This window comes from Solenopsis invicta, chromosome 1 (assembly GCF_016802725.1).
Source record: "Solenopsis invicta isolate M01_SB chromosome 1, UNIL_Sinv_3.0, whole genome shotgun sequence".
Classification (NCBI taxonomy): domain Eukaryota; kingdom Metazoa; phylum Arthropoda; class Insecta; order Hymenoptera; family Formicidae; genus Solenopsis; species Solenopsis invicta.
The window spans coordinates 4,251,028-4,278,225 of record NC_052664.1 but is presented as its reverse complement, the minus strand read 5'-3'; the positions used below and the strand labels follow the sequence as shown (position 1 = coordinate 4,278,225).

General features: G+C 37.9%; 5 protein-coding genes across 5 annotated transcripts in view; 2 read left to right on the top strand and 3 right to left on the bottom strand.

Annotated features, from left to right (window-relative positions):
* The window catches only part of LOC105207326 (E3 ubiquitin-protein ligase HUWE1), a 336,590-nt gene that overhangs the window by 53,598 nt on the left and 255,794 nt on the right, over positions 1–27,198 (top strand). The window lies entirely within an intron of this gene.
* LOC120360069 (KRAB-A domain-containing protein 2-like) lies at positions 2,949–4,022 on the bottom strand. The gene is made up of 2 exons (XM_039459731.1): positions 4,007–4,022; positions 2,949–3,598 (listed from the first exon to the last, which is right to left on the bottom strand). The coding sequence occupies exons 1-2, from the start codon at positions 4,020–4,022 to the stop codon at positions 2,949–2,951; spliced, it is 666 nt and encodes a 221-aa protein (XP_039315665.1).
* LOC120360062 (KRAB-A domain-containing protein 2-like) lies at positions 4,923–5,996 on the top strand. Its single transcript, XM_039459686.1, has 2 exons — positions 4,923–4,938; positions 5,347–5,996. Exons 1-2 carry the CDS (start codon positions 4,923–4,925, stop codon positions 5,994–5,996), a joined length of 666 nt encoding a protein of 221 aa, XP_039315620.1.
* On the bottom strand, positions 12,669–13,625 carry LOC120360057. The gene has a single exon (XM_039459637.1). It carries the CDS (start codon positions 13,623–13,625, stop codon positions 12,669–12,671), a length of 957 nt encoding a protein of 318 aa, XP_039315571.1.
* LOC120357061 lies at positions 19,226–22,191 on the bottom strand. The gene is made up of 2 exons (XM_039446453.1): positions 22,009–22,191; positions 19,226–21,925 (listed from the first exon to the last, which is right to left on the bottom strand). Exons 1-2 carry the CDS (start codon positions 22,137–22,139, stop codon positions 19,393–19,395), a joined length of 2,664 nt encoding a protein of 887 aa, XP_039302387.1. The 5' UTR covers positions 22,140–22,191; the 3' UTR covers positions 19,226–19,392.

The following is a 27,198-nucleotide window of genomic DNA, read 5'->3' as shown; positions in this document are numbered from 1 at the left end:
GAATCACATTCACCTGCATCGACACTCACACTACAATCTGCAAGCAGTAAGTCCCGAATCAACCGTTTCGCTCTCGTTTTTCGAATACCCTTTCTCTCTCTAGTGCGAAAGACTTTAACTTTAAGCATAATATATTTATTAAGTTTATTACTCTTTTCTTCGCATACTCCTCTCCATACTCTCTCTCTCGCAATCTCTTTATTTTCAATTCTTCTCTTTCTTGGGATTAACTCGTAAGAGTTAATCCGAAAGAATTTCTTTATCTTTAAATCCTTTCCTTTCTAGGGATTTTCTCGTAAGAATTCTCGTTTCCTTCTCTCCCCTTAGATTCTGTCGAACCTTTTTTTTAACTTCCGATCTTTTTCCTCGGTTTCACTCGAACCCTATTCGAGTTAACCCGAGAGAGTGTCTAAATTTTAACCTTTCGCCAAACGCAGAGAAACGGAGTATCTTTTTTATTTTAGTGAATAAAGTCCCCAAAGTTCATAAAAACCAGTCACGAGCAGCCGCGAAGCGCCGCCGAAATCGCCGCAATCACCGAATCTGCCGCCTCGAAACCATTGAGGAGGAAATACACCGGATCGTCGCCCAAGTTAATCGACTTTGCCCCCCTGTCTCGTACTCTCCGGTCGCACCAGAAGAAGAGCGACTTCCACCGTTCGCATTTTTCCCCCACTCCCCCGTAGATAATTTTCTTCGCGCCGACTCCCCCGTAGATAGTTTTTATTGCGCCGACTCTCCCTTAGATAATTCTCCTCGCCCCGACTCCCCCGTAGAAAATCTTCTTCGCGCCGACTCCCCCATAGATAATTTTCTTCACGCCGACTCCCCCGATTCTCAATTAACTTATGGAATCTTCCCGGACTCTCCCGTTTTGCTCTCTTTTCAGGGATCTCCGATCCCTGAAATTCACAATTTGGAGGAAGACCAACCTCCTGCGGATTTTCCAAACGTAGGGCCCCACGAGGAGAAGGAGCAACCTTGCTCCACCCCTCCGATCCTCGGATCGCATGATCTCGAGGACGAGGATCGTTCTCCTAGCCCCGCGCTTAGTGTAGAGATCGTAGAGGAGCTATCTCCACCTCCCCCACGTTGTTATTTTGCCCCTGGCCCTCTTCAATTTCTAAAGTCAATTCTCTCAATGTTTCCGATCTCTTCTGTCCCACTCCCTTCTGGCGCGTTCTTTATCGGCCCCGAAAAATTTGGCCTCGAAGCGGTCCGTGCTTTCCTTTCTCGGTCTCCCCCCGATGCACCAGTCCCCGTGTATCTCCCCCATATATATCCAAGATATTATTTAATTCCAAAATTAATATTTTTAAATCACTTCCGCCCCAATACGGCCGTATTAAATGAAGTCCCAACATAGGCACACATACACACGTGCGAATACCCTGTTCGTTACACTAGTATAGAATATTATATATGTAAATATATGTATATATATGTTACGGGCAAAGTCCGCATGGTGTGCAGTGTCGACATTGCCCGGGCAAAGTCAGCTTTGCACAACGGAACTGGGCAAAGTTGTTTAAAATGCTTTATTAGCGGACATTGCCCGATTTGATGTGGGCAAAGTCAACACTGCCCATCCAGCGGTGGCAATGTCAGCAACTGTTATTTCATTGCTGACTTTGCCCGGTTTCAAGTGGGCAATGTCGACATTGTCAAATCTCTGTGGGCTAAGCTGCGCTAGATGAACGGAATTAATACCTGCAAGTTTCTTAATTTTTGAGGGTTAATATTTATGTAATAAAATAACAATTTTAACAATATTTATTAGACAATATATCAGTAGAGTACATTAACAGTATTAGATTATATATAACAGAGTATATATTAAAATACATATATTTATTAAAATATAAATCCAAAACTCAGTTATAGTTTTCTTTTAAAATAAAGTAAACACTTATTGATTTATTTAGAATATTGCAAACACAAAAAAATTAACCCTTATTGATTTAATTAGAATATTGCAAACATAAGAACATTAACTCATTGTTGAAACTATATATGATTTTTGAATCATATACCGATTTAGATAATTATTTATTTTGACATGGCAATGAGTTGTGACATTTTGAATTACATAAAATGTTTGCTTTTCTACACTTACAACGGTTTGTTGTGCATTTAATTTTGCAGCTACATTTAATATAGCCCTGAGATCTAAACGCTGATTGATCAGCATTGATACTACGTAGTGACATTTCACACTGTGGTACATCTGTTGAAGATAGAAACATTTCGTTACAAATACCGAACTGATTTCGAGAATAAAGAGAAGATAAAATGCCACTCTTGGTGCCGATTTTGTACAATCCATCTTCTGTCACTTCTAATATGACTCCTATAATATTTTTCGGATCACCTTTATTACGATCAACACTTGGTAGTGGAATGGTTACAGATGTACCAACTTCAGCAGATGGAAATTTTTTCTCGCTCATGCGCAACATTCTTTTAGCTTGTTCCTGAATACCGTCTATCGCTTTGTTTTTGTTAGAAATGAGATCGCGTTTGACTGTGCAATTATGACATAAAACGTTAGAGTTCTCTGTTGGTAACTCACAGCAAAAATTATGAACAGGCACCTTGCATTCTGTGCAGTGATATATGTCGCCATCTCCTTTCTCACAAATAGAACATATTAGAACAACCGACGCAGAATTTACATTTTCAAAAAAATCAATGTTTTCGCGAACTTCTTCAGTAATAGGTGTATTATTGGTAGTCTCAGATGATCCGTTGTCATGTATTTCAGTTGAATCAATTATGCGTTCTAATTCTTCTTCTGTTACTATATCATTTATTACGGACAATGGTAAATGAGATGATCGAAGACCAACGTGAGCCTTTCTACCAAACATTGCCTCATATGGTGTTTGTTTGATTGCAGAATGCCAACTGGTATTCTTTTTCCATTGACAGAAACGTAATCCTTGAGACTATTTAGTCAAATTGTTTTCCTCCATCCAGGCAATAAGTATGTCTTGTACATCTCGGTTTGCACGTTCAACACTACCCTGACTCTCAGAATGTCTCGGTTTACCGTGCACTATTTTAAGATCAGGCCACATACTTTTTAATTCTTTGATAACGCTATTACAAAACTCTCTTCCATTGTCTGATTGTAAGACGGATGGACAACCAATAATGCAAAATATGTCTACAAGATTATAAGCGACCTCTACAGCAGTCTTGGTCTTTAGCGGGCGAAGACACACAAATTTAGTTAAGTGTTCTTGATAATTTAAAATAAATTTATATTCTCCGTTCTTGCTCGTTTGCATGTCGATTAGGTCTACTTGTGCTCGGTGATTAATTTCTTTAAATATCAAAGGCTTTACTACAACACCTTTTTTGAGATGGGTTTTCTTTTTTTTACAGATGAGACAAAGCTCAAGATAGATATGAATCACTTCTCTTGTTATATTTACGTACTTTGTTTTAATATTGTTTTCCAACTTATGTTTTCCACCATGTCCAGTTTCCAGATGTGCCATATGAATAGTGTCAAAAACTTGTTCGTTATGTACGTAATACTTAATCTTCTTCTCATGTTCCAACACAGGCTGAATAAGTTTCTTAGACTCACCTAGAGATGTAAAATTAATCAGATTCTCTATGACAATTATTCAATATGATAATTATGGTACGATAAGATGGTAATTTATTGGTAATTTTGATAAAATTTATTGTGTCTGATAGCTTTATGCGCTAATAGTTTAGGTAGTAATCATTGTCCACACTAATCCATAAGTTTAACAAAATTCTTTTATGTTCTTATTAATTGTGCTCTAATTACTGTATATTACATGTAGCATGCTACATGTATGAATATACAGTATTAAAATATTTTCTGAGCAATATGAATTAGATAAAATGTTTTATTCGTTACAGTCTAAATATTCTTTTTAAGCTTCATATCAACCTATTTTATTTCTGAAATTTCTCGAAGTAATTATTTAGAAATAATTTTTCCATAGTTTATCAAGTAAGTTACCGTCAAATTGAGTCATCTTCATTTCTGTATGAAAACATTTCTAGATTCTTAGACATCTCTAGACTCACCTACTGATAATACATCGTATCTTTTTAGGCGTCTATAATCAGTGTATGTTTTTTTATTTCTGATTTTTGCTTCTTCTACTGCACAAATTAAATTTTCGTATGCGTCTGAATTTTCTATTAAAAACGAATTTATACTTAATTTTAAAGATTTCAATTTTTCGTTAAATTTTTCACGCATTTTATCTGCAGCCGTGTTTGTAGTCGAGTTTGTATCCGTGTTTGTATCCGAGTTTGTATCACACATTATCTGCAAATAGCAAATACAATTTCATTCAAACCTTTGAAGAGTCACAGGAACATAACATCGGAGGCGTTGAGATACGGTACGCAACATACGCTCTAGCATAAGGCACAAGATTTGAAAGAACGCAAAATTTTAATATGCGCCAATAATTTTTTAAGTATAAAAACATAAAATGCTTGGTCGGCTCAATGAGCTCGTTTGTAGAACAGCGTTAAACATTTTTTTGTTTCGTGCTTGGAGCGCGTGAGCCACTTTCCAGCGTAGAGGCGCTTAAGACGATCGTAACGCCACCGCACCACACAGTCTGCACGTTACAGATCACGGAGTTGATGCAGGAGGTTATGGTAGGCACTGAGCGCAAAATAATTTATTAATTGCGTGAAAAATTTAACGAAAAATTGAAATCTTTAAAATTAAGTATAAATTCGTTTTTAATAGAAAATTCAGACGCATACGAAAATTTAATTTGTGCAGTAGAAGAAGCAAAAATCAGAAATAAAAAAACATACACTGATTATAGATGCCTAAAAAGATACGATGTATTATCAGTAGGTGAGTCTAGAGATGTCTAAGAATCTAGAAATGTTTTCATACAGAAATAAAGATGACTCAATTTGACGGTAACTTACTTGATAAACTATGGAAAAATTATTTCTAAATAATTACTTCGAGAAATTTCAGAAATAAAATAGGTTGATATGAAGCTTAAAAGGAATATTTAGACTGTAACGAATAAAACATTTTATCTAATTCATATTGCTCAGAAAATATTTTAATACTGTATATTCATACATGTAGCATGCTACATGTAATATACAGTAATTAGAGCACAATTAATAAGAACATAAAAGAATTTTGTTAAACTTATGGATTAGTGTGGACAATGATTACTACCTAAACTATTAGCGCATAAAGCTATCAGACACAATAAATTTTATCAAAATTACCAATAAATTACCATCTTATCGTACCATAATTATCATATTGAATAATTGTCATAGAGAATCTGATTAATTTTACATCTCTAGGTGAGTCTAAGAAACTTATTCAGCCTGTGTTGGAACATGAGAAGAAGATTAAGTATTACGTACATAACGAACAAGTTTTTGACATTATTCATATGGCACATCTGGAAACTGGACATGGTGGAAAACATAAGTTGGAAAACAATATTAAAACAAAGTACGTAAATATAACAAGAGAAGTGATTCATATCTATCTTGAGCTTTGTCTCATCTGTAAAAAAAAGAAAACCCATCTCAAAAAAGGTGTTGTAGTAAAGCCTTTGATATTTAAAGAAATTAATCACCGAGCACAAGTAGACCTAATCGACATGCAAACGAGCAAGAACGGAGAATATAAATTTATTTTAAATTATCAAGAACACTTAACTAAATTTGTGTGTCTTCGCCCGCTAAAGACCAAGACTGCTGTAGAGGTCGCTTATAATCTTGTAGACATATTTTGCATTATTGGTTGTCCATCCGTCTTACAATCAGACAATGGAAGAGAGTTTTGTAATAGCGTTATCAAAGAATTAAAAAGTATGTGGCCTGATCTTAAAATAGTGCACGGTAAACCGAGACATTCTGAGAGTCAGGGTAGTGTTGAACGTGCAAACCGAGATGTACAAGACATACTTATTGCCTGGATGGAGGAAAACAATTTGACTAAATAGTCTCAAGGATTACGTTTCTGTCAATGGAAAAAGAATACCAGTTGGCATTCTGCAATCAAACAAACACCATATGAGGCAATGTTTGGTAGAAAGGCTCACGTTGGTCTTCGATCATCTCATTTACCATTGTCCGTAATAAATGATATAGTAACAGAAGAAGAATTAGAACGCATAATTGATTCAACTGAAATACATGACAACGGATCATCTGAGACTACCAATAATACACCTATTACTGAAGAAGTTCGCGAAAACATTGATTTTTTTGAAAATGTAAATTCTGCGTCGGTTGTTCTAATATGTTCTATTTGTGAGAAAGGAGATGGCGACATATATCACTGCACAGAATGCAAGGTGCCTGTTCATAATTTTTGCTGTGAGTTACCAACAGAGAACTCTAACGTTTTATGTCATAATTGCACAGTCAAACGCGATCTCATTTCTAACAAAAACAAAGCGATAGACGGTATTCAGGAACAAGCTAAAAGAATGTTGCGCATGAGCGAGAAAAAATTTCCATCTGCTGAAGTTGGTACATCTGTAACCATTCCACTACCAAGTGTTGATCGTAATAAAGGTGATCCGAAAAATATTATAGGAGTCATATTAGAAGTGACAGAAGATGGATTGTACAAAATCGGCACCAAGAGTGGCATTTTATCTTCTCTTTATTCTCGAAATCAGTTCGGTATTTGTAACGAAATGTTTCTATCTTCAACAGATGTACCACAGTGTGAAATGTCACTACGTAGTATCAATGCTGATCAATCAGCGTTTGGATCTCAGGGCTATATTAAATGTAGCTGCAAAATTAAATGCACAACAAACCGTTGTAAGTGTAGAAAAGCAAACATTTTATGTAATTCAAAATGTCACAACTCATTGCCATGTCCAAATAAATAATTATCTAAATCGGTATATGATTCAAAAATCATATATAGTTTCAACAATGAGTTAATGTTCTTATGTTTGCAATATTCTAATTAAATCAATAAGGGTTAATTTTTTTGTGTTTGCAATATTCTAAATAAATCAATAAGTGTTTACTTTATTTTAAAAGAAAACTATAACTGAGTTTTGGATTTATATTTTAATAAATATATGTATTTTAATATATACTCTGTTATATATAATCTAATACTGTTAATGTACTCTACTGATATATTGTCTAATAAATATTGTTAAAATTGTTATTTTATTACATAAATATTAACCCTCAAAAATTAAGAAACTTGCAGGTATTAATTCCGTTCATCTAGCGCAGCTTAGCCCACAGAGATTTGACAATGTCGACATTGCCCACTTGAAACCGGGCAAAGTCAGCAATGAAATAACAGTTGCTGACATTGCCACCGCTGGATGGGCAGTGTTGACTTTGCCCACATCAAATCGGGCAATGTCCGCTAATAAAGCATTTTAAACAACTTTGCCCAGTTCCGTTGTGCAAAGCTGACTTTGCCCGGGCAATGTCGACACTGCACACCATGCGGACTTTGCCCGTAACATATATATATATATATATATATATATATATATATATATATATAAATATATATATATATATATATGTGTGTGCATGTATATATGTGTATAATCGTAATTGTTAATCTCGAGCTTTGTATCACGAGTCTGCAAATTTTTCGTTTTTTTATTATTACTGAATTGTGTTCCTTAACAGCTCTAATTTGTAATAAATTATTTTTACATAGAATTAATCTATTTTTTCTTATATATATTTATCTTGCATATTTTCTTTTAATAAATCGATGATTGATTATAAGGAACTTGATTGATTTCTCAACCTGTCTCATCCTCCCTCGCTCTATTAAGCTAGGTACTAGATCCGATCCCGAGGTAAAGCAATTAAATTTGCTGCCTCAAAACAGGACCACCGGACGCGAAACACCCCCGGGTGTTTGTCGTTGGGCCCCCGCTGTGGTCCCACTGACCCATATACCTTGGGTTGTCGACGCGGCCTGTCATGCCTTCTGTGCACGTTCTCAAGTTGTTACGTCCCTCCCTTCTCCCCACGTATCTTACCGATCCTTGACCAACTTTGGACGTAACAGAACAAAAACTTGCAAAATTGATAAATAGAACGTGCAGTTTCTAGAGTTGTGTGGAGTAAAGCAGTTGACGTAACTTAATGAGGTAAACAGCGCGTGAAAGTTTGAATTTTTCCCTTTAAAATGCAATTTTGCGGAACTCGATAAGATAATTTTTCGCTACGTTATGCCAATTTGAAGAAAAGTTGTTTTTTACGAGATAATAATGAATTATGAATTGCAATGTCGGCGTTATCAAAGCACTACAATTCTGTCCAAGGTATGTTGTTGGTTTAAAAACATATCCGTGTCTTAATCTCTATGATACTATTAATCTTATCTCCATTATTATTGGCATTAACTACACCTAGAAAAAGATTGAGTATTAATATGGTATCAATAAAAATAAAAAATTGCATTCATTGTATATATAAAAATATAATTTTTCAAAAGGTTTGTAAATATATAAAAGAAGCTTTAGAGTATCACACCAAAACCACATATTTTTGTTTGAAGTTTGATCTTTGCAAAATGTCAAACTGTAATAGGAATACGAGCATAGCAAACTGTAATAGGAATGAAAACATAGCATCAAAATCCAATGCAACGGAATTCTGTGTTCCTCAATCAGAAATTAGACTCGTTAATATTAGCTTGATTTTTATCGGTATTGACTACTGTCGTAATGACCTTAAGCATTATTACATTTCATGATATACCAATTTACAGACCTTTGATAAGGTTAAGTTGCTCTTAAACTTAATTATATTAGCACAGCAGGCACAGTTCAGTTAGTAAATTTGGTACTCGTCTCTCACACGCGGGTTGCAGAGACCAAAAATAATTCCGGTAAACGAACGCGTCCACACACGTTTGATGTTCCAAACGGATTTCACAGCAACCTAGATTTAACAACGACGTCAACGACGGCCACGGAACAACGTGTTATAGGTTATAGCTCTCGCCATGAACATAAAAATATGGCGACAGTGAGCATTACGATGGGGGGGGGGGAGCTACTGCGAGACGTTGCGATGAGATAAAGTGTGTCTAAATCTGATTGGCCGTTACCGTGCGCATGTGCAAGTGGAAGATGTCTTTTACGAGATGTCATAAAGATATCTTTAAAATATCTTTTAGAAATGTACGAAAAATGTCTTTTACGAGATATCTTCAAGATATCTTTTAGTCATCATTTAAAGGCGTTTCCAAGATGTTTTGTTTAAGACATTTTTTAGATGTCTTGAAGATATCTTTTTCAAGACATCTTTTCCGAGATGTCTTTAAGATGTTTTTAAGATATCTTTTAAAAATGTCTTTAAGGCATCTTATTTTGAGATGTTTTTTAGATGTCTTGAAGACATCTAAAAATTGATGCTGCGAAATGTTTACAGGGTTATGGAACACTTAAACATTAGTAGTATAGTAAGGCGGATTCTAACTCTGGGATCTGAGGGGGGTGCGGGGGCAGGGGGGAAATTTCACGACGCGTCTTTGCCGTACTGACCATGATGATGTCACGTGGGAGGAGCGGGAGGAACATTTCACGGCATGTATTTGTCGTGCTAACCACGTCTTGAAGGGAGGGGGTGATGCCACATGCCTACTCGCTCGCACGCCAATGTTCTTTTTGCCGTGCTAACTGCGTTTTGGAGGGGGAAGACGTTGTCACCTCGATTTGTGCGGGGGCAGGGGGAATTTCACGGCACGCGTCTTTGCCGTACTGACCGTGATGATGTCACGTGGCGGGAGCGGGAGGAACATTTCACGGCATGTATTTTGTCATTCTAACCACGCCTTGAAGAGAGGGGGTGATGCCACCTCGTGGCGTTAGCATAGATGACATTACGTAAGCACTGCGCTCTTACTCCTTCCTGTATACCTTCTTGCTCGCACGTCAACGCTCTCAATCGCCGTCTTGGAGAAGGGGTAATCTCACCTCGCGATGCTAATTATAGCATAGGTGATGGAATCGCACAAGCGTTTTCTTTCTCACTCCCTCCCATATATTGCGCTCATCAGATGCTGCGATGCGGTGTGGCAATTCATCATCCTCCTTCCCCCCATACGTTTTATCCTCGCTCGCTTGCTCATGCTCTCCCACGGCTTATCTTATACCTCGCACGCCAATGTTCTCAATCGCACGCGTTCTTATTTCTAAACTGAGAACACCTCTAAGCAATTTTTTATCTTACCATGCAGCTTAAATTTTCGATAACACAAGAGATACGTTTTATCAAGAGGTAAGAGGTATGACAGTGTCTCACACCAAGTGACCATTGCATATTAAACACTTTTTTATAACACGATCGCACTATTAAACGTGCATCATACGTCTATTGAACCGATATCAAACATCTATTAGACGTTTACGTCTACGTCTACCATACGTCTGTCGTACGTCTACCGTACGTCTATCGTACATCGACCATACGAGGTGTGTTCAAAAAGTATCGCGAATTTTGTGTTTTTTCAAAAATTATTTATTTATTCATGAATATCTATTTTGTCCCCTTCAAAGTAATCCCCATGAGATATTATACACTTGTGCCAACGGTTTTTCCAATCTTCGAAGCACTTCAAAAAATCATTTTTTTTTATCTTGTTCAGCTCCTCCTTCGATGCCGTCTTTATCTCGTCAAGCGTAACGTCGTCCTTTCATGGGCCTCTTCAGTTTAGGGAACAAGAAAAAGTCACAGGGGGCCAGATCTGGGGAATACGGTGGCTGCGGCATCATTAGTGTGTTGTTTTTGGCCAAAAAGTCGCGCACAAGCAACGATGTGTGAGCAGGGGCGTTATCGTGGTGCAAAAGCCAATTTTTGTTCTTCCACAAATCCGGGCGTTTCTGGCGGATTGCTTCGCGCAAATTGCGCATAACTTGCAGGTAATATTCCTTATTGACCGTTCTACCCTGTGGCAAGAACTCATGATGCACCATGCCCCTGCAATCGAAGAAAACTGTCAGCAAAACTTTCACATTCGACCGAACTTGGCGCGCTTTTTTCGGTCTTGGTTCGTGCGGCAGCTTCCATTGAGATGATTGAGCTTTGGTTTCCACGTCATAACCATAAACCCACGATTCGTCACCAGTTATGACCCTCTGGAGCAAATTTGGGTCGTCGCGGACAGAGTCCAACATCTCATTAGCAATGTTCATGCGATGCTGTTTTTGGTCGCAATTGAGCAATTTTGGTACGAATTTCGCGGCGACCCGTCTCATGCCCAAATCATTGATAAAAATCGAATGGCACGAGCCAATCGATATGTTTAGGTCCTCAGCAACTTCTCTAACGGTGATTCGACGATTGGCCAATACCATTTTCTCCACTTCATTAATTTTTTCGTCTGTTGTTGAAGTGCTCGGGCGTCCGGCACGCTCTTCGTCGTTCACATCTTCTCGGCCTTCTGAGAACATTTTGTACCACCGATAAACGTTGCTTCGGTCCAAGGTAGCTTCTCCGTATGCCACAGTCAACATTCGGAATGCATCCGCGCACTTAATTTCGTTTTTCACACAAAATTTGATACAGGTTCTTTGATCCATTTTTTTGAATAGGTAAAAATCGAAGACGATCCAAAACACGTGCAAGCAAAGCAGCTGTCAACAATTAAGTGAACATTCAAAATGGCCGAGCTTGTCGGCATAAGTGAGAGACATGAGTACCAACATAACGCCACAAAAAGATCGAAATTCGAATATACGTAACCCGCGAAAATTCAAAATTCGCGATACTTTTCGAACACACCTCGTACGTCTACCATACGTCTATTGTACATCGTACGTCTATCATACTACTACATTGTACTACAGACGTTCGAGTGTAGTACGTTAGACGTTTGATAATAGTATGGTTGACGATCATACTACTACATTGTACTACTGACGTTCGAGTGTAGTACGTTAGACGTTTCATAATAGTATGGTTGACGGTTCAACCATACTATTATCAAACGTCTAACGTCTACGAATTATTTATGTATTACAGGGAAAGATAAAAAAATAAACCATAAATACGTTTATACATTTTTTATTTTAAAGCATCTTTTTTTTACAACATTGTAACCAATAATTGTATAATTTAAATACATTCTGCATAGCACAATTCTTAATATGTTTTGCACATCGTGTAGTGTTCGCTGTATCCAAATTATTTAAAGATTCAATGTCTTCGTAATCAGCATCCACGGTCTCGATGATAACATTATTTCTTACATTGACATCAAGTATATTCTTCAACCATTCTCGTTTTTCATGGCCTTTAACGTATACGATAGCTTCATCATCATTTTTATCATATACAGCTGTTGAAATCAGGTGCATCGCTTTCGGATACTGAACTATTCCATCTTCCCATTGTAATCCATGGTGATAAGCAGTCAACCAAGAAACGCAAGATCTTTCGGATTTTGTCAATGCATTCCATGGCATGGAATTCGTAAAAATGTAATGCGTAAGAACGTTTCCTTGTTTCAATACCGCTACTTCCTTTACAATAAATTTTTTTCCAATGGTGAATCCTTGCAGATCCACAAATGTTGGCACAACCATGACAAGTAATTTTTTGAGACTGTACCATATCACAAAATATCTCGGTATTTTATTAAAGATATTTGCTAACGCTGCATTTTACATGATTTTGCGCACAATGTTAGACAATGGACAGTATTCAATTACACGATCATGTAAGATAAGGCAATAGGCGGTAGTGCTCGCTGGCACATTTTCTTTGCAATCAAATTCAATGCGCACGTCCACAGTAGCACTTTTGATGGACTCGTTTTGCCGCGAGCAATCAATCACTGTAAAAGGTCCTCTTTGCAGAAATGTGACCACGTTAAGCAGCGTATCGTAGCAATCACGTCCATAATAAGATTTACGAAAACGTTGGTACATGTCAAACAGGATGGAGTATCTAGATTTACGAAAGTCTAGATTCAAGTCATCGTACGGATAAAATTCAGAGTTGAGATAAAGTTTCACATTGATCAAATTACAATCGTCAAAAATAGTAGCATCTTGAGACATGATATTCTTGCGACCGGTCTGTGGTGCAAAGATAACGAATCGAGGCTTTTCTAATTGTGTTGCAGTTTTAACAGCCCACGAATGTTTGGTTGTGCTCTGCAGCAAGGGGTACTCATACAGATCCCAGGAACGAAAACTCATACTTAGATATCGCCCGCTTTCCAAAGCTCGTAGTATGGACAATTTATTGACTTCATTTAACGTAACATGTGGCATTCGCCACTGTACTTTGAACAATTCAATTTCCGGTTCCGTCGTTCTATTCGTTCCCATAATAGAATTGTTATCATTGCGCGCTCGTATCAAAATTAATTCATGGCGTGCGTTAACAACCATGCGTTTGTAATCCTCGCAAAAGCCCAGCAGTAAATTTAGCGGCACGCAAAAATTGAAATAATTTTCCCACAGAGTGGACGACATGTCCCATCCGGCATTCTGCATTATCATTCCTTTGTCAAACGTAAGAGATACATAGTTCTTTAGAGTACTAGTGATTCCAACGTTTCTGTTGCGATCAATTTCCACACCGTTGATTTCATATCGAATTTCATCAAACATGAACGCTACACAATTATTTCCAAGTTTTATTTCTGATGCATCATCGTCATCATCATCATTTTTTTTTTCTTCACTAATCTTCCTTCGACATAGAGAAAACTTTCGCACGGCAATGTGTATAAATCCTGTTGTTGTATAGGTATCCTTATTTCATCACTATGTCCAAACGTAGTGTTAGCGTATGGATTATACGAGTGAGTTTCAATCTTGACAATGCTATCGTCAAAGATCGGGTCACCTCCAATGTTTAGAATATCAGACATCTCAGAAATTTTGTACGATGAATCCCAGTGATCTCAAATATGCAACGTTTGATGGAGTAAGTTTCTTTTTACCAAGCAATTGGATATTCTTGATTGCTGTCTTTTTGATTGTTGTGATCTTCTTGTTGCAAATTGTGTCTCGCTCTTGCTCATTCAGCACGAGCATCTCACGTTATCGTCTTCGTACGTGCAATCTAACAGTAATCTCCTCTCCGCGGAAATCAATTAATCGACCGTTTTGATCCACAATGCGAATAGTCAAGTCAGTAATGCTCCGTACGACGATCGGAAGGTAAATGATCTGTGCAGGCGTTTCCGAGATTTTATACCCGGGAGGAACACTCGGTGAAAATTCATGTATCGTATGCACGCACTTGTCGTTGCTATATGCACCAGCGGTCAGGTTACATTCTATGCGAATAATGTTTACATTGATTATATTTATAGGTAAGTCTGATTCGTGCCATTGTCGAGGTTCAAGCATACGATTTGAGGAAAATCCCAACAGCGATCCAATGTTGTTGGATTTGCTAAAATTTATTCGATAAGAGCACTTGATCTTGCTCTTCATAGTATTATTGTTGGCGCGAATCATAATCTCGTTATCCTCGTCTTCATCGATCTCTTTATGAAGCAACTTCTTCCTAGTAACATCATTTGAGACATGAGATATAGCATGTCTCAGATACTTGTCAATGTCACGCAGTTCGTACGATCCTTCGGGAATGATAACTTCCTTGTCGTCTTTGTCATAGTAAAATTTGTTATTTGAGGAATTTATATTAGGTATCGTATTGTAGGTTTCAAAGTCTGTCAGACCGAGCTCGTAATCACCATCGCTTAAATCTACAGCTGGAAAGTAGCTTACCGCGAGGACGTTACTTTTGCCGGTTAACGTAAACGTCAGTGACATGTTGTATACTGAGTTAAATAGCGAAATGTTGATCTTTAAATTGATTGTCAACCGACTGTAGAAAACGTAGGCATAGTTGACCACAGTTGCTTTGATTGTAACGTTGATAACGCGCGTGATTGTACTCGATACGTGTCACATCACTGTTAAAGTATCGCACCAATTCTTGTGGTGGTCGAAGATTACCAAAACTGTCGAAATATATAGCACGATTCCCCCTCTTTGCGTACGCCACCCAATGAGTACCCGATCCTTCGACACTGTCCAAATTCATGATACCGCTCTCGTTTCGGCGTGCTCCCCCCGTTGGTAATGAAGTACGCATAAAAATTCCTCGGAAATGTGGAATGCGCATACGTTTTGCTAGTTGAAGTAATTCAAGGTTTGTAGTAACACCTTTTGGCATTTTTAATGTTTCATCGACATTTTTTTTTTTTCTTCTTGATACTGCTCCGCCGCGCTTATACGGAGCGAGATAAACTCCATGACCTTCCATGACACGATTATGACGTCTTAATTCCTCCAGTTGACGCTGTGCCGCTTTGTTATCATTTACGGCCTTTGCTACTCCAGCCGCTCCTCCGACCAATGACCCGAGAACTCCCAACAATGGCAGGACGGGTAGGATACCACCACGTTTTGCTACCGGAAGTATCCGCTTGCGCGTTGTCTTCTTCTTTTTCTTCTTTGATTTCAGACCCATACCGATTTTCATCTTGGTTTTCATAGCCGCCCAAATTGCTGTCGCAGCAGCTTTCTCTCCGAGACTTGAATCTCTCGCTGTAATGCGTTTCCGTGCTTTCGAGGCGAGTATATTATCAGCCACGTGTCTTTTCGCGAGATCGTTGCTGTGCGAATAGGCTATATCATGCTCACGACACGCCGCATCCAATGGATTGATGCCTCGGTCACCTCGAGCCAATCGCTCTTCTAAACGTGTTCCTGGACCGCAATACTGATAACCGGGGATATGTAATTCGAAAGGAAGTGCATTAATCGCGCGATTTAACAAACCGCAGCCTTTCGCAGGCATTCGCAGCAATTCTTTCTCAACGGTGCCGGACCGTCTATATGCGTATGCTGAGACGGTAAATTATAATGTTTGAAACACCGACGGTACTGTTGAACCTCCGAATCTGTTTTTATATGTTTGGGCAATTTGTCCCATAAATGATCGATGTAATTGTGAAACTTTTGTAGCAAAACAACTTTTGGTATATATTTTAACTGTTCGCTAGTCAAACTGTGTACATCACAGATATCTGACACGATAAGAAACATTTTGCATACTGAGCGATTTCACTCTACGCGCCTCTATAAATAGAAGCTACCCGCAATAGAAATTTTTCAGTTTATTGTTACCGTAGAGGGAAAGAAAATATGCGGTTTGTGCGGCAACCGCAGGCAATTAGAGTAATTAATTTTGATGATAAGGTAACAAAATAAAAACACGCAGACATGGAAATATGCTACCGATTTCTATACGTGGCATCATTTGCGGTCCGTCAAATTGTGGCAAGACAAACGTGTTGATAGCATGCTGGAAAGCCCGCACGGTGTACGTTTCGAGAACGTGTATGTGTACTCGAAATCGCTTCAGCAGCCGAAATATCGATATCTGGAAAACTTATTAACACCGATTGAAGAAGTTGGGTATTTTGCATTCTCCAACAACAGCAACGTCATTCCTCCGAGCGAAGCGCTTCCGAATTCCATCTTTATCTTTGATGATGTAGCATGCGACAAGCAAGATACGATAAGAGAGTACTTTGCAATGGGCCGGCATGCTAACGTTGACTGCTTCTATCTCTGTCAGACGTATGCCAAGATACCGAAGCATCTTATACGTGACAACGCGAATTTGTTAATTATGTTCAAACAGGATGGCACCAATCTGAAGCATGTATACAACGATCATGTAAACACTGACATGTCTTACAAGGATTTCTGCGATTTATACCAGATTTGTTGGCAACAAAAATATGGATTTCTAGTAATAGACAAGGACAGCGCGCTTGTCGATGGAAGATATAGAAAAGGATTTAAGGACTTTGCAATACCGTAGAATGATTAGTTGTTGTCGATACGTTGAATGCTCAACATGGATAGTAACATAGATCGCGAGAAGATAGCTAAACAGACAGTAAAAACAAGTAACACAATTCGCAAAAAATATCGCGCATTAAAAACGGGTAAAATGGAAGAAGATATTGCATTGGAAAGACATTTTAAGCCAATCATTGAACCTCTAAAACAGATTGTTGAAAATACCGTTGGAGTTGAAAATACCATTGAAAATGGATCTAAACAGGCTGAGAGTGAAGCATTCTTTTCGGGAGATGAAGAATACGTGGAACCAAAACGAAAACGGTCGAACATTTCGTTTAATAATTCAATAATGACTTCTACTCCAATTAAATTGCAAACTGTACCAATTAATTTTAATAAAGCATCACAAATGTTACAAGATAGCGATTTATTGCAGAATCATGCACCCTCCGTTGAAGAGGTTTTCGAAATTACCGATGAGCCGCTTGTGATGTCCGTTCGACAACAGTTAGAAACGTCTGAGGGGCAACAAAAATTACAAATACATTATGGTCCATTGGGACAAAAATATATGGGAGCTGTTTTGAGCGGTAAAAAAACGGTCAACGTAGATAATGTTTACGGAGTTTACTTCAACAATACCGGAACGATGCTTGGTAACAAACGTATCGACTTGCACAAGAACGATGATATATCCATAGATGGTAAAAGATACAAGGGTATTCAAGGTCTGTACGAGTTAATTTTCATGAAAATACCCAACGCTGATATCTACACGAATGACGATGTAGAGAAGTATAAGGATATCATATTAACTACAAACGCACATAGGCGAGACCATGGTGAATATAATCCAATACTAGGTAACAAAGGACACAAGTATAAAAATATAATCTCCCCCATGTTAGCACTGGATAAAGTTGGACGAGGTATACCGAACAACGTTACGTTAAACGACAACAAGATTGATTACGTTCATTGGAACGATCCGAACGAACTCGTCGATCGTCTTCGATTGCTCGAGGCCTCACGCCAAGCCGGACACAACGCTCACGATAACGAGATCCTGTCGATTATCGAGGAACTTCGCGAAGCTAGTTTAATTATAAATTGAGTGGTGCTATTCATATTATTTTAGTCAACGTTGAAATGTCAATCAATAAGTTTGGGATATCGCTCGGAAGTAGCGGAACGGAATCGTATTACAAATGGAACGGATTAATAAGAAGTTACGTCCGCGATAATGCTCTTTGCAAGGTCAACGTCAATTTTGATGCAAAGTCATGCAAGATTCGTCACGTAGCGTTACCTGTAGATGATAGCGATGCTGCCAATAAACGATATGTACAACAGAGCATACAAATTTTGAAAGATCACCAGGACGAAATCGAGAGGAAGATTGTTACTCTCCAAAATAAGGTGGAGATTATGTTTAACAAAATTCAAAGACAACTCGATACAGTGACTCATAGCGCAGAGTAGAAAAAACGATACATTAGATCTCTCCATCATTTGTGAATCAAACATGAACAATTCCGAAAAGCAGCTGTTAGTGGAGGAACTTCATGCTCCAGCGAGAAGAAATTTTCCGAGAAGGCATGTCATTGTTCGCGGATACGATGACCTGTGGCAAGCGGATGTGGTTGAGATGCGACCTTACATGAGATTTAACCGAGGTTACCATTACATACTCACCGTTATCGATGTATTGAGCAAGTATGCATGGGCTGTGCCTCTCAAGGCCAAGAGTGGCAATGAAGTGGCTAATGCGATTGCAAAGATAATACGAGACGATGAAAGATGTCCAAAAAATTTGCAGACTGACAGAGGAAAAGAATTTTACAACGCCACGGTACAGAAACTATTGAAAAAACATGATATCAATCATTATTCAACATATTCCGTAATGAAGGCATCAGTCGTTGAACGGTTCAACCGTTCATTAAAGAACGACATGTGGAAGCAGTTTACGCTTAATGGAAATTATAAATGGATCGATTTGTTACCACGTCTCGTATTAGAATACAACTCGCGAAGGCATCGTACTATTGGTATGCGACCTATCAATGTTACCCCTGCGATTGCCGAAAAACTCTTATCCACTGTGTATAGTCGCATAAAAATTGCTGCACCCGCGCGGTTCAAAGTGGGTGAATCGGTACGCGTGAGCAAATTTAAGACCATTTTTGATAAAGGTTATACACCGAATTGGACTACGGAGATATTTAAAATTACCAAAGTGCAGAGAACTAATCCCGCGACGTATTTATTGAAGGATTCCTGTGGAAAACATATCAGCGGTGGATTTTACGAATATGAGCTTCAGCGAGTCGGTAATTCTAACTTGTATCTCGTTGAAAAAATTTTACGCAAAAGAGGGGATGAGGTTTATGTGAAATGGCTGGGATTTGATAATTCACACAATTCGTGGATACACAAGGATAATGTATTGTAAAAAAATGTATTACTTATTTACAAGATATTTGTAATTTTTATTACAATTACACAAATATACATATATTATACAAATTAAGTGTTTTATTTACATTGGTATTTTATAATGTCCCCAAGGCAACGTGTCAATAGAATCTGACATAATATATCGCTTATCGTCATACGGACTAAGAGCAATTTTCGTTTCGGATATAGTATACACCTCATGCAATTTCGATCTAATACTTGACTGCTGTCGTGTCATTTCAATCTCATCATGTAAACATCGCGTGTAATCATCGAAAGTTATCGATTTTGCCACAACGTTGCTCTTGATTCCTTTGACTTTCTTCGTGTCGTTTTTACCATCAACGCGCAAGGCATACATCTTTGCTCTAAGCCCTATGAATTCGGTCATGATCGCACCATTGTTTTCATCCTTCATTAAACCTGGCACTTTTTTATTAACAAGCGGAATACCGTATGCATTATCAACCGCGTAATCACTCGTGTCAAATTTATTAATATCGCGCTTTATAATTTCGTATACGTCATCACATTCAATGTTATATATTAAGCTATCCGTATCAGTATACATAATTTTACATTTCTCGCAAAACATCGGCGCCATGTATTCATGATGAAATTTATACAAACATGTCTTAGATATGTCAAGGATGCACATACCCACATAGATTGGTTTGTCAAATTTCACCTCAAGCTTACGCATTTCGATTGCAACCAAATTTTCTGAAAAGACACTACGACTGTGGAAATTTGGCATAGCGATCATTGCCTCCGCGCCGTATCTGCCTTTCCATTTTGTCACAAGTCGCACATCGACGTGATTGCGCACGTTCTCCATGGTTTTGCCAAATACTGCGTTGTTCATTAATTTGTATAAATTTTTTTTGAAATTGTTTTTGGCGCATGTTCTGAAATCTGTATTTAACTGAATATAATCGCGAAGCCATGGTGATTGTGCAAACTGTAATATGCGATGTATTTTTGTCACTCGAAGGCCGTGACGAGTACACTGCTGCAGGTTACGATAATGTATGACGTAACGTTTCTTATCGTATAAGGTTGCGAGGAGCTTGTCTTGCCGCTTGCCGGGCGGTTTATCACGCATTGGACAGAACGGTAGGTCAATGTGCGCATCATGTAAATGTTGTGGATATTCTAAGTCTATTTCAAGAATGTAACCTGTTGGAGAATCTAGCGCGATGTCCATAAAATTAAAATTTGTTACGTCATCTACCCATCGAAAATCTTTGTATGGTAATGGCTGACACATTGCCCAACCATACAAGTTATTTACATCAAAGTACATCAGGTACGATGATGATTTCGATGGATCGTATGACTTCATGTACTTGTTGTTGGCCTGTGCGTACCTGTTTGAACATTGACTCAGACCACCACGTGTGCCACGTTCGATGAACATGATCATGTCAATGTCTGTTAGCAGTTCGAAATTTACATGTGTATATTTCAACATTGCATCCCACGTAAAACCGGGTAAAGTATAATAATATGCGGGATCGAGTCCATAACTCGCGATGCAACTATCGCGAAAATTCTCAAAGATATCAGCCAACAACAGTACGTCAGTTTTCAAGTATAAATCGCTATAATCTCCGAGCGTTCGGATGGAGAACCGCTGCCACACGTTGACAGCATGCGCGTAATCGCTCTCGGATACTGTGTCACCCGTCAATGAACTGTAAAATAATTCGCGCGGTGGCAAACATGACTCTTCCAATTTTTCTACACAGTCAACATACTCGTATGGGAAGACACCTTTTCGTGTTAACAGATCGAAATTTTCTGTTGATAAATTACTATATTCCCGTTGCATTATGCATAGCTTATCTTTACTAAGAAAAGATGCCAATTTATCGAGACTAGATGCGAGAAATTTGAAAGAATCGATAAATCTTAATTTTATGCAATTTTTCTGATCATTTTTTGTAAACGAAATATATTTTTCTTTTGTTATCGGAAGTAAATCTATTCGTCCTTCATATGCTGTAGCTATTTCCTTGATGATAAAATGCACGTCGTAGCCAGATAAGTTATGGAAAACTATAGGAATATAATGCGAATCTTTGTAATTTAAATTGCAATTTGAATGCGCTGCACCTCTGAATCGACCGGTTAAATGACAATGATCGCGTACCCGGTCTATTTCATTCGTAAATGGTTTTTCACAAATGTGGCAATGTGTAGCGTTGTTAAATTTTTTCCAATCGTCTTGTGTTAAATCCATGGGAACATTAACCGACAGAATATTATTTACAATTTGTGCTAAATCTTTAAGTTGCTCGACGAACCACGCGATACAATTCTTATCGCGATGAAACCGATACATTGATAGCGAATTGTCATACGCACAGTGTACATAATATGCTATGCTAAATACTCGATGATGCTGGTAATTTTTCTCATCCTCAGTCTTCTCCAGGATGCATTCCAAATCGGCGTATACGATAAACGGCATTCGTTCCTTTCGACAGTAATTTTTAAAGCTCAGCCATTTGTCATCTTCGCTTGGTAATATGATAGCGCAATCGTTTATCTTTCCACAGTCCATTGTGTGAATTTCCAACTTGTCGTTCGAACTAAAATAATGTAGACATCTGAAATATAATTTATTTTTGAGAAATTAGAAAAAATATATTTATATATACATATTTTTGTATTTTCCGAAATATATACATACCGATCACAAAAGAATTTCTTATTCTTTTTCTTACTGAGTTGTGAACTTATGAGACGGGACATATTCTTTATCAACGCAAAATGTCCCACATTGTCATCCTGCACGTATAGCAGATTTATATGTTTGTCCATTTTTCGTTCGGTGAGTCGTATAGGAAAAATAGATAATTTCTTCTCCTCGATGCAGTATGGATTAATGGAGATTTTGTTGAGAATTTCAAACTTTTTAATTTGTGGCAGTGTCATTGGAAACTCAATGCTTTTCAGATTTAATATCGTAGAATAATGTGGATATGAAGATTCTCGATCTGTATTCCTTTCAGCAGGATGCAGACTGGCCACCACTGACCATGCAAAACATGCATTGTCATTTGATTTTACATTAACTATCGCTTTCTTCATCATAATTTTACTTGGTAACTGGATGTTGCATCCTGCATGCAAAGGGTTATATTTGATAATATTTATTGTTAAATTTAGTATACGCGACAACGCCCATCCGCTATCGCGTTCTTGGAATTCCTCCAACGATGCTAGGATTATCTCGATGACGTGTAACTGGTACCACTCATGCAAATCGGAGCATTGAAAGAGTTCATAATTTCTTGTTGTGATACACTTATTAGCGCGTTTGTCACCTGCGACAAATTCACCATTAAAAATAGCTTTTATCTTTACGTTGCCATGTCTCTGCATGACACTTTGCACGTGCTCAAGCACAATTTCTCGCGCATCCTCTAGGAATTGATACGGTTCAATGTGTTCGAAATTAATCACAGCACTAGTCAGTATACGACTTTCAAAAACTGTATCTATCTCACGCCATCGGAGTCCAGCACTATATCCAGCGCCCATTTGCACAAACCGTCCACGCATCATTTGTTTCAAACCTTCTAGTCGCGTGATACAAGCGATCACAGATTGTCTTCCGCCGATTGACAATCGCGGATATTTACTGCGGCTACGTCCATCTAACGATTCGATGAACTCGATACAACGTTGCTCCCACGCCATATACTCTTTATGCGTATTTAATCGAGTGGATTGCTCCACCAAATCGCGCTCCGTTTGCTCCATTTTTACAATGTGCTTGACTGCATAGACTGATGGGATGCATCGCGATCTTGTCATTTTATAATGACACCATCACTTTAAATGTTATTCACAGTGTATCATAGTTTGATACATGTCTAAAGTCTTCTTAGCTGTCATAAATCAGCGCTTGTAAGATTCACATGTATATTTGATATCACTGACTTTGTAAAATTATTAAATGATCTCATCGTGATATCAAATTACTTTTAAACGAGTCACAGCAGGCGTTCGCTAAAAAAATACAAAACTGTCACATTTGCTCCATGACTTCATCGTAATGTCAAATTATATTCAAACGTGTTTCTAAATTAATTTTATAGATCTGTGATATCAGCGCCTATGATATCATCACAGCTGCTGTACTCTAACGCATGCTTTTATGCTGAAAATGCAAATCTGCAATACTATATGATTTCATTGTAATATTAAATTACATTCAAACGTGTCTAAAACTGAGTTTTACTATCCTGCGTTCTCATCACATCTGTCAACGCTTGCAAGATTTACGTTTGAATATGTGTATGATCTCATCATAAAATATGTAATTTCCACATTTGATGTCGATATGGTGGTGAGGATTATAAAATAAAAAGAACTTTAAAAACGTTACTCTCATCAGTTGTTCATTGTTAGCGGACAACTCTTGAAAAATACGAGAGAAATGGCGAACTACTACGTTCCAATCCAAACCGAAGCATGCGAGAAATCGTAAGTATCTATACATTTTTATACATTCCTTAAATTATATTTTTTCATATTTTTGCTTCTACATATCCATATTTCTTATTTACAGAACATTGCCACACACATCAATGAACTATTATATTCCGATCCAGACCGAAGCATGTGAGAAATCGTAAGTATCTATAATTATTTTATATACATTTTTTCATATTTTCATATTTCATTGTTTCTTATAAAATCTCTATTTTATTTATTACTTATAGAACATCATCATCATCATCATCACCATCATCATTATTATCAATACTTTTTGTTTTATCTCATTAATCTGTAATCTTATTTACAGAACGCCACCACGATACACATCACACATTTTGGGGAGAAGGTTTGCACTAACTCCTACATCTTATAAATGGTTGGATATCGGAATCAACGCAGGATCTATATCCTACGTGGAATTGGTGCTGGGTGACAATCGCGGAAATCAAATTGCTCTGCCTTATAAAACGTGGAGATCGTTGATTGAGAAACATATGGACATCGAGGGACTTATGCAGTCAAAAACGACTCCATTATTGATTCACGAACTGATTGTGCAGCAGATTAAACTGCGTGAAGAACATATTATAAAATTAACATTACACAATACTTATATTTGCATGAAGCCTGCAACTGTATCATTTATGTTTGAACTTGAGCATTGTATTGAACATGTATATTTCGCACTATGTCAGAATATGAATAATGTTACTGACAAATATAAATATTTTGTAACTTACTTGCGTCAGAATTGCATCACTAATAAAAACGATGCAGTAAATATTTTGCGAAAAATTTATGATAAAAGTTCACATATTGAATGTGAATTAATAGCTTATGCTTCAGATAATATTGCATACGATTCGCTAAATGACAAATAAAATATTATAATATGTACAAATGTGAATATTGCATACGATGTGTTAAATGATAAATAAAATGTTATAATCATGTTATGTGCAAATTTGAAATAATAATAAAAATGTGTAAATTGAAATTGAACTTTTGATTATTTTTCCTATCCTTAGCGAATGAGACTGATAGCTATTCAGTGTGGTACAACGTGGGTAATTTCCTTACTGCGCTTTATAATCTATTAGTTTATTTTATCGCTTATCTTAATGACTTATCTTAATTACTTATCTAGGAGAAGGACAACGCGTGCGATTGAGAACATTGGCGTGCGAATTATATAATCCTTTTAAAATAAATAAAATAAAAAATAAATATATTACATTCAAACAAATTATTATTATTTTCCCTATTCTCTTCCATTCCTAAGAACACCTTAGAAATAAGAACGCGTGCGATTGAGAACATTGGCGTGCGAAGTATAAGATAAGCCGTGGGAGAGCATGAGCAAGCGAGCGAGGATAAAACGTATGGGGGGAAGGAGGATGATGCATCGCCACACCGCATCGCAGCATCTGATGAGCGCAATATATGGGAGGGAGTGAGAAAGAAAACGCATGTGCGCTTCCATCACCTATGCTATAATTAGCATCGCGAGGTGAGATCACCCCTTCTCCAAGACGGCGATTGAGAGCGTTGGCGTGCGAGCAAGAAGGTATACAGGAAGGAGTGAGAGCGCAGTGCTTACGTAATGTCATCTATGCTAACGCCGCGAGGTGGCATCACCCCCTCTCTTCAAGGCTGGTTAGAATGACAAAATACATGCTGTGAAATGTTCCTCCCGCTCCCCCCACGTGACATCATCACGGTCAGTACGGCAAAGACGCGTGCCGTGAAATTCCCCCTGCCCCCGCACAAATCGAGGTGACAACGCCTTCCCCCTCCAAAACGCAGTTAGCACGGCAAAAAGAACATTGGCGTGCGAGCGAGTAGGCATGTGGCATCACCCCCACCCTTCAAGGCGTGGTTAGCACGACAAATACATGCCGTGAAATGTTCCTCCCACTCCCCCCACGTGATATCATCATGGTCAGTACGGCAAAGACGCGTCGTGAAATTTCCCCCCTGCCCCCGCACCCCCCTCAGATCCATGAGTTAGAATCCGCCTTACTATACTACTAACATTTTTTGACACCAACATTGCCAAGTACTAAATTGTTTGTGGAATTAAATACCATTATTAGTGAATCATTATAGTTTAAGAGATTAGTTATAGCAGAAAGATTCAAATTCTATTTAGTAAGTCAAGACGAGAACGAAGATATAAAATCGTTCTTAGCTAGACTGAAGAGCTTGGCACTATATTGTGAATTCGGAGGATTCTTAGAAGAGGCGTTACGAGATCGATTGGTTTGTGGAGTTTGTTCAGAAGGGATTAAACGCAAATTATTAACAGAAGAAAACTTATCGTTCGAACGGGCAGTCCAGATTGCCGTTGGTATGAAAATAGTCGAGGATCACATCAAAATTATGGGATTGGAGCCTAGAGCAGTACACGAGATTAATTTTCAAAGAAGCAACAAAAACAAAAAATCAAGCAGAGGTACTCTACAAATTAAATCGTTACTTAACCAATTCAGTAACAGTTATAAAGCTAATCGCCTTACATTTAAACAAAACAAAAGTTGTAAGAGATGTACTAAATGGCATCTGGAAAATGTTTGCCGTCCAGTTATTAAATGGGAGTGCTACTCTTATCATCAGAAAGGTCATACAGCAAAATCAATTCTATGCAAGAATAAAGTCCATGAGTTGTTTACAAAAGAAGACGAGGATAAGCAGGAGGCCGTTGATGAAGATACGTTAGAATTAGGTTGGATACAAGAAAAAGACAGAATATCGTGTAAATACATTAACCAAATGTAAGGACACTGAAAGTTCAAAGATTAAGCTTCCGGTAGAAGGTAAATATTTGTTAATGGAAGTAGAGCCTGTAGATCGGTAATACATGCGAAGGATTATAAAGAATTATTTACCCTAGTAGCATTTTCTGCAATTTTCTGCAGGACAGAATCTGCGTGCAGTTAATTGCAGTAGAATTGATGTGCAGAAGATTATTCCCAAAAAAGCCATGCTGGCAGATTTCTAGCAGACTGTTTCAATATTCGTGTGCTGTACTTGTATATGAACTGTTTGCAGAAACTTGGTACAAATATTGAGCTATCTTGAAGGAGATTCTTCCCGCAACTGCAGTCTGTAAAGAGTCTAGCAAAGTTCTTCAGCAGAATGACATAATAAGATTTTTTTAATAGAAGTTGCGTGCAGATCTTGTGCAAATATTGCATAAATATGATCTGCAGATTTCTGCAAGTTTCTTACAATGGAAATGACGCGCAGATCTTGTGCAGATATTGTACAGATTCTGCTCAATCCACGGCAGAAAGATATGCTGCGAGGTTTATAATAATTTTGGAATGAAATAAATTTAACAAGTGAGTGCTGGTGCCACCGCTAGGTGGCC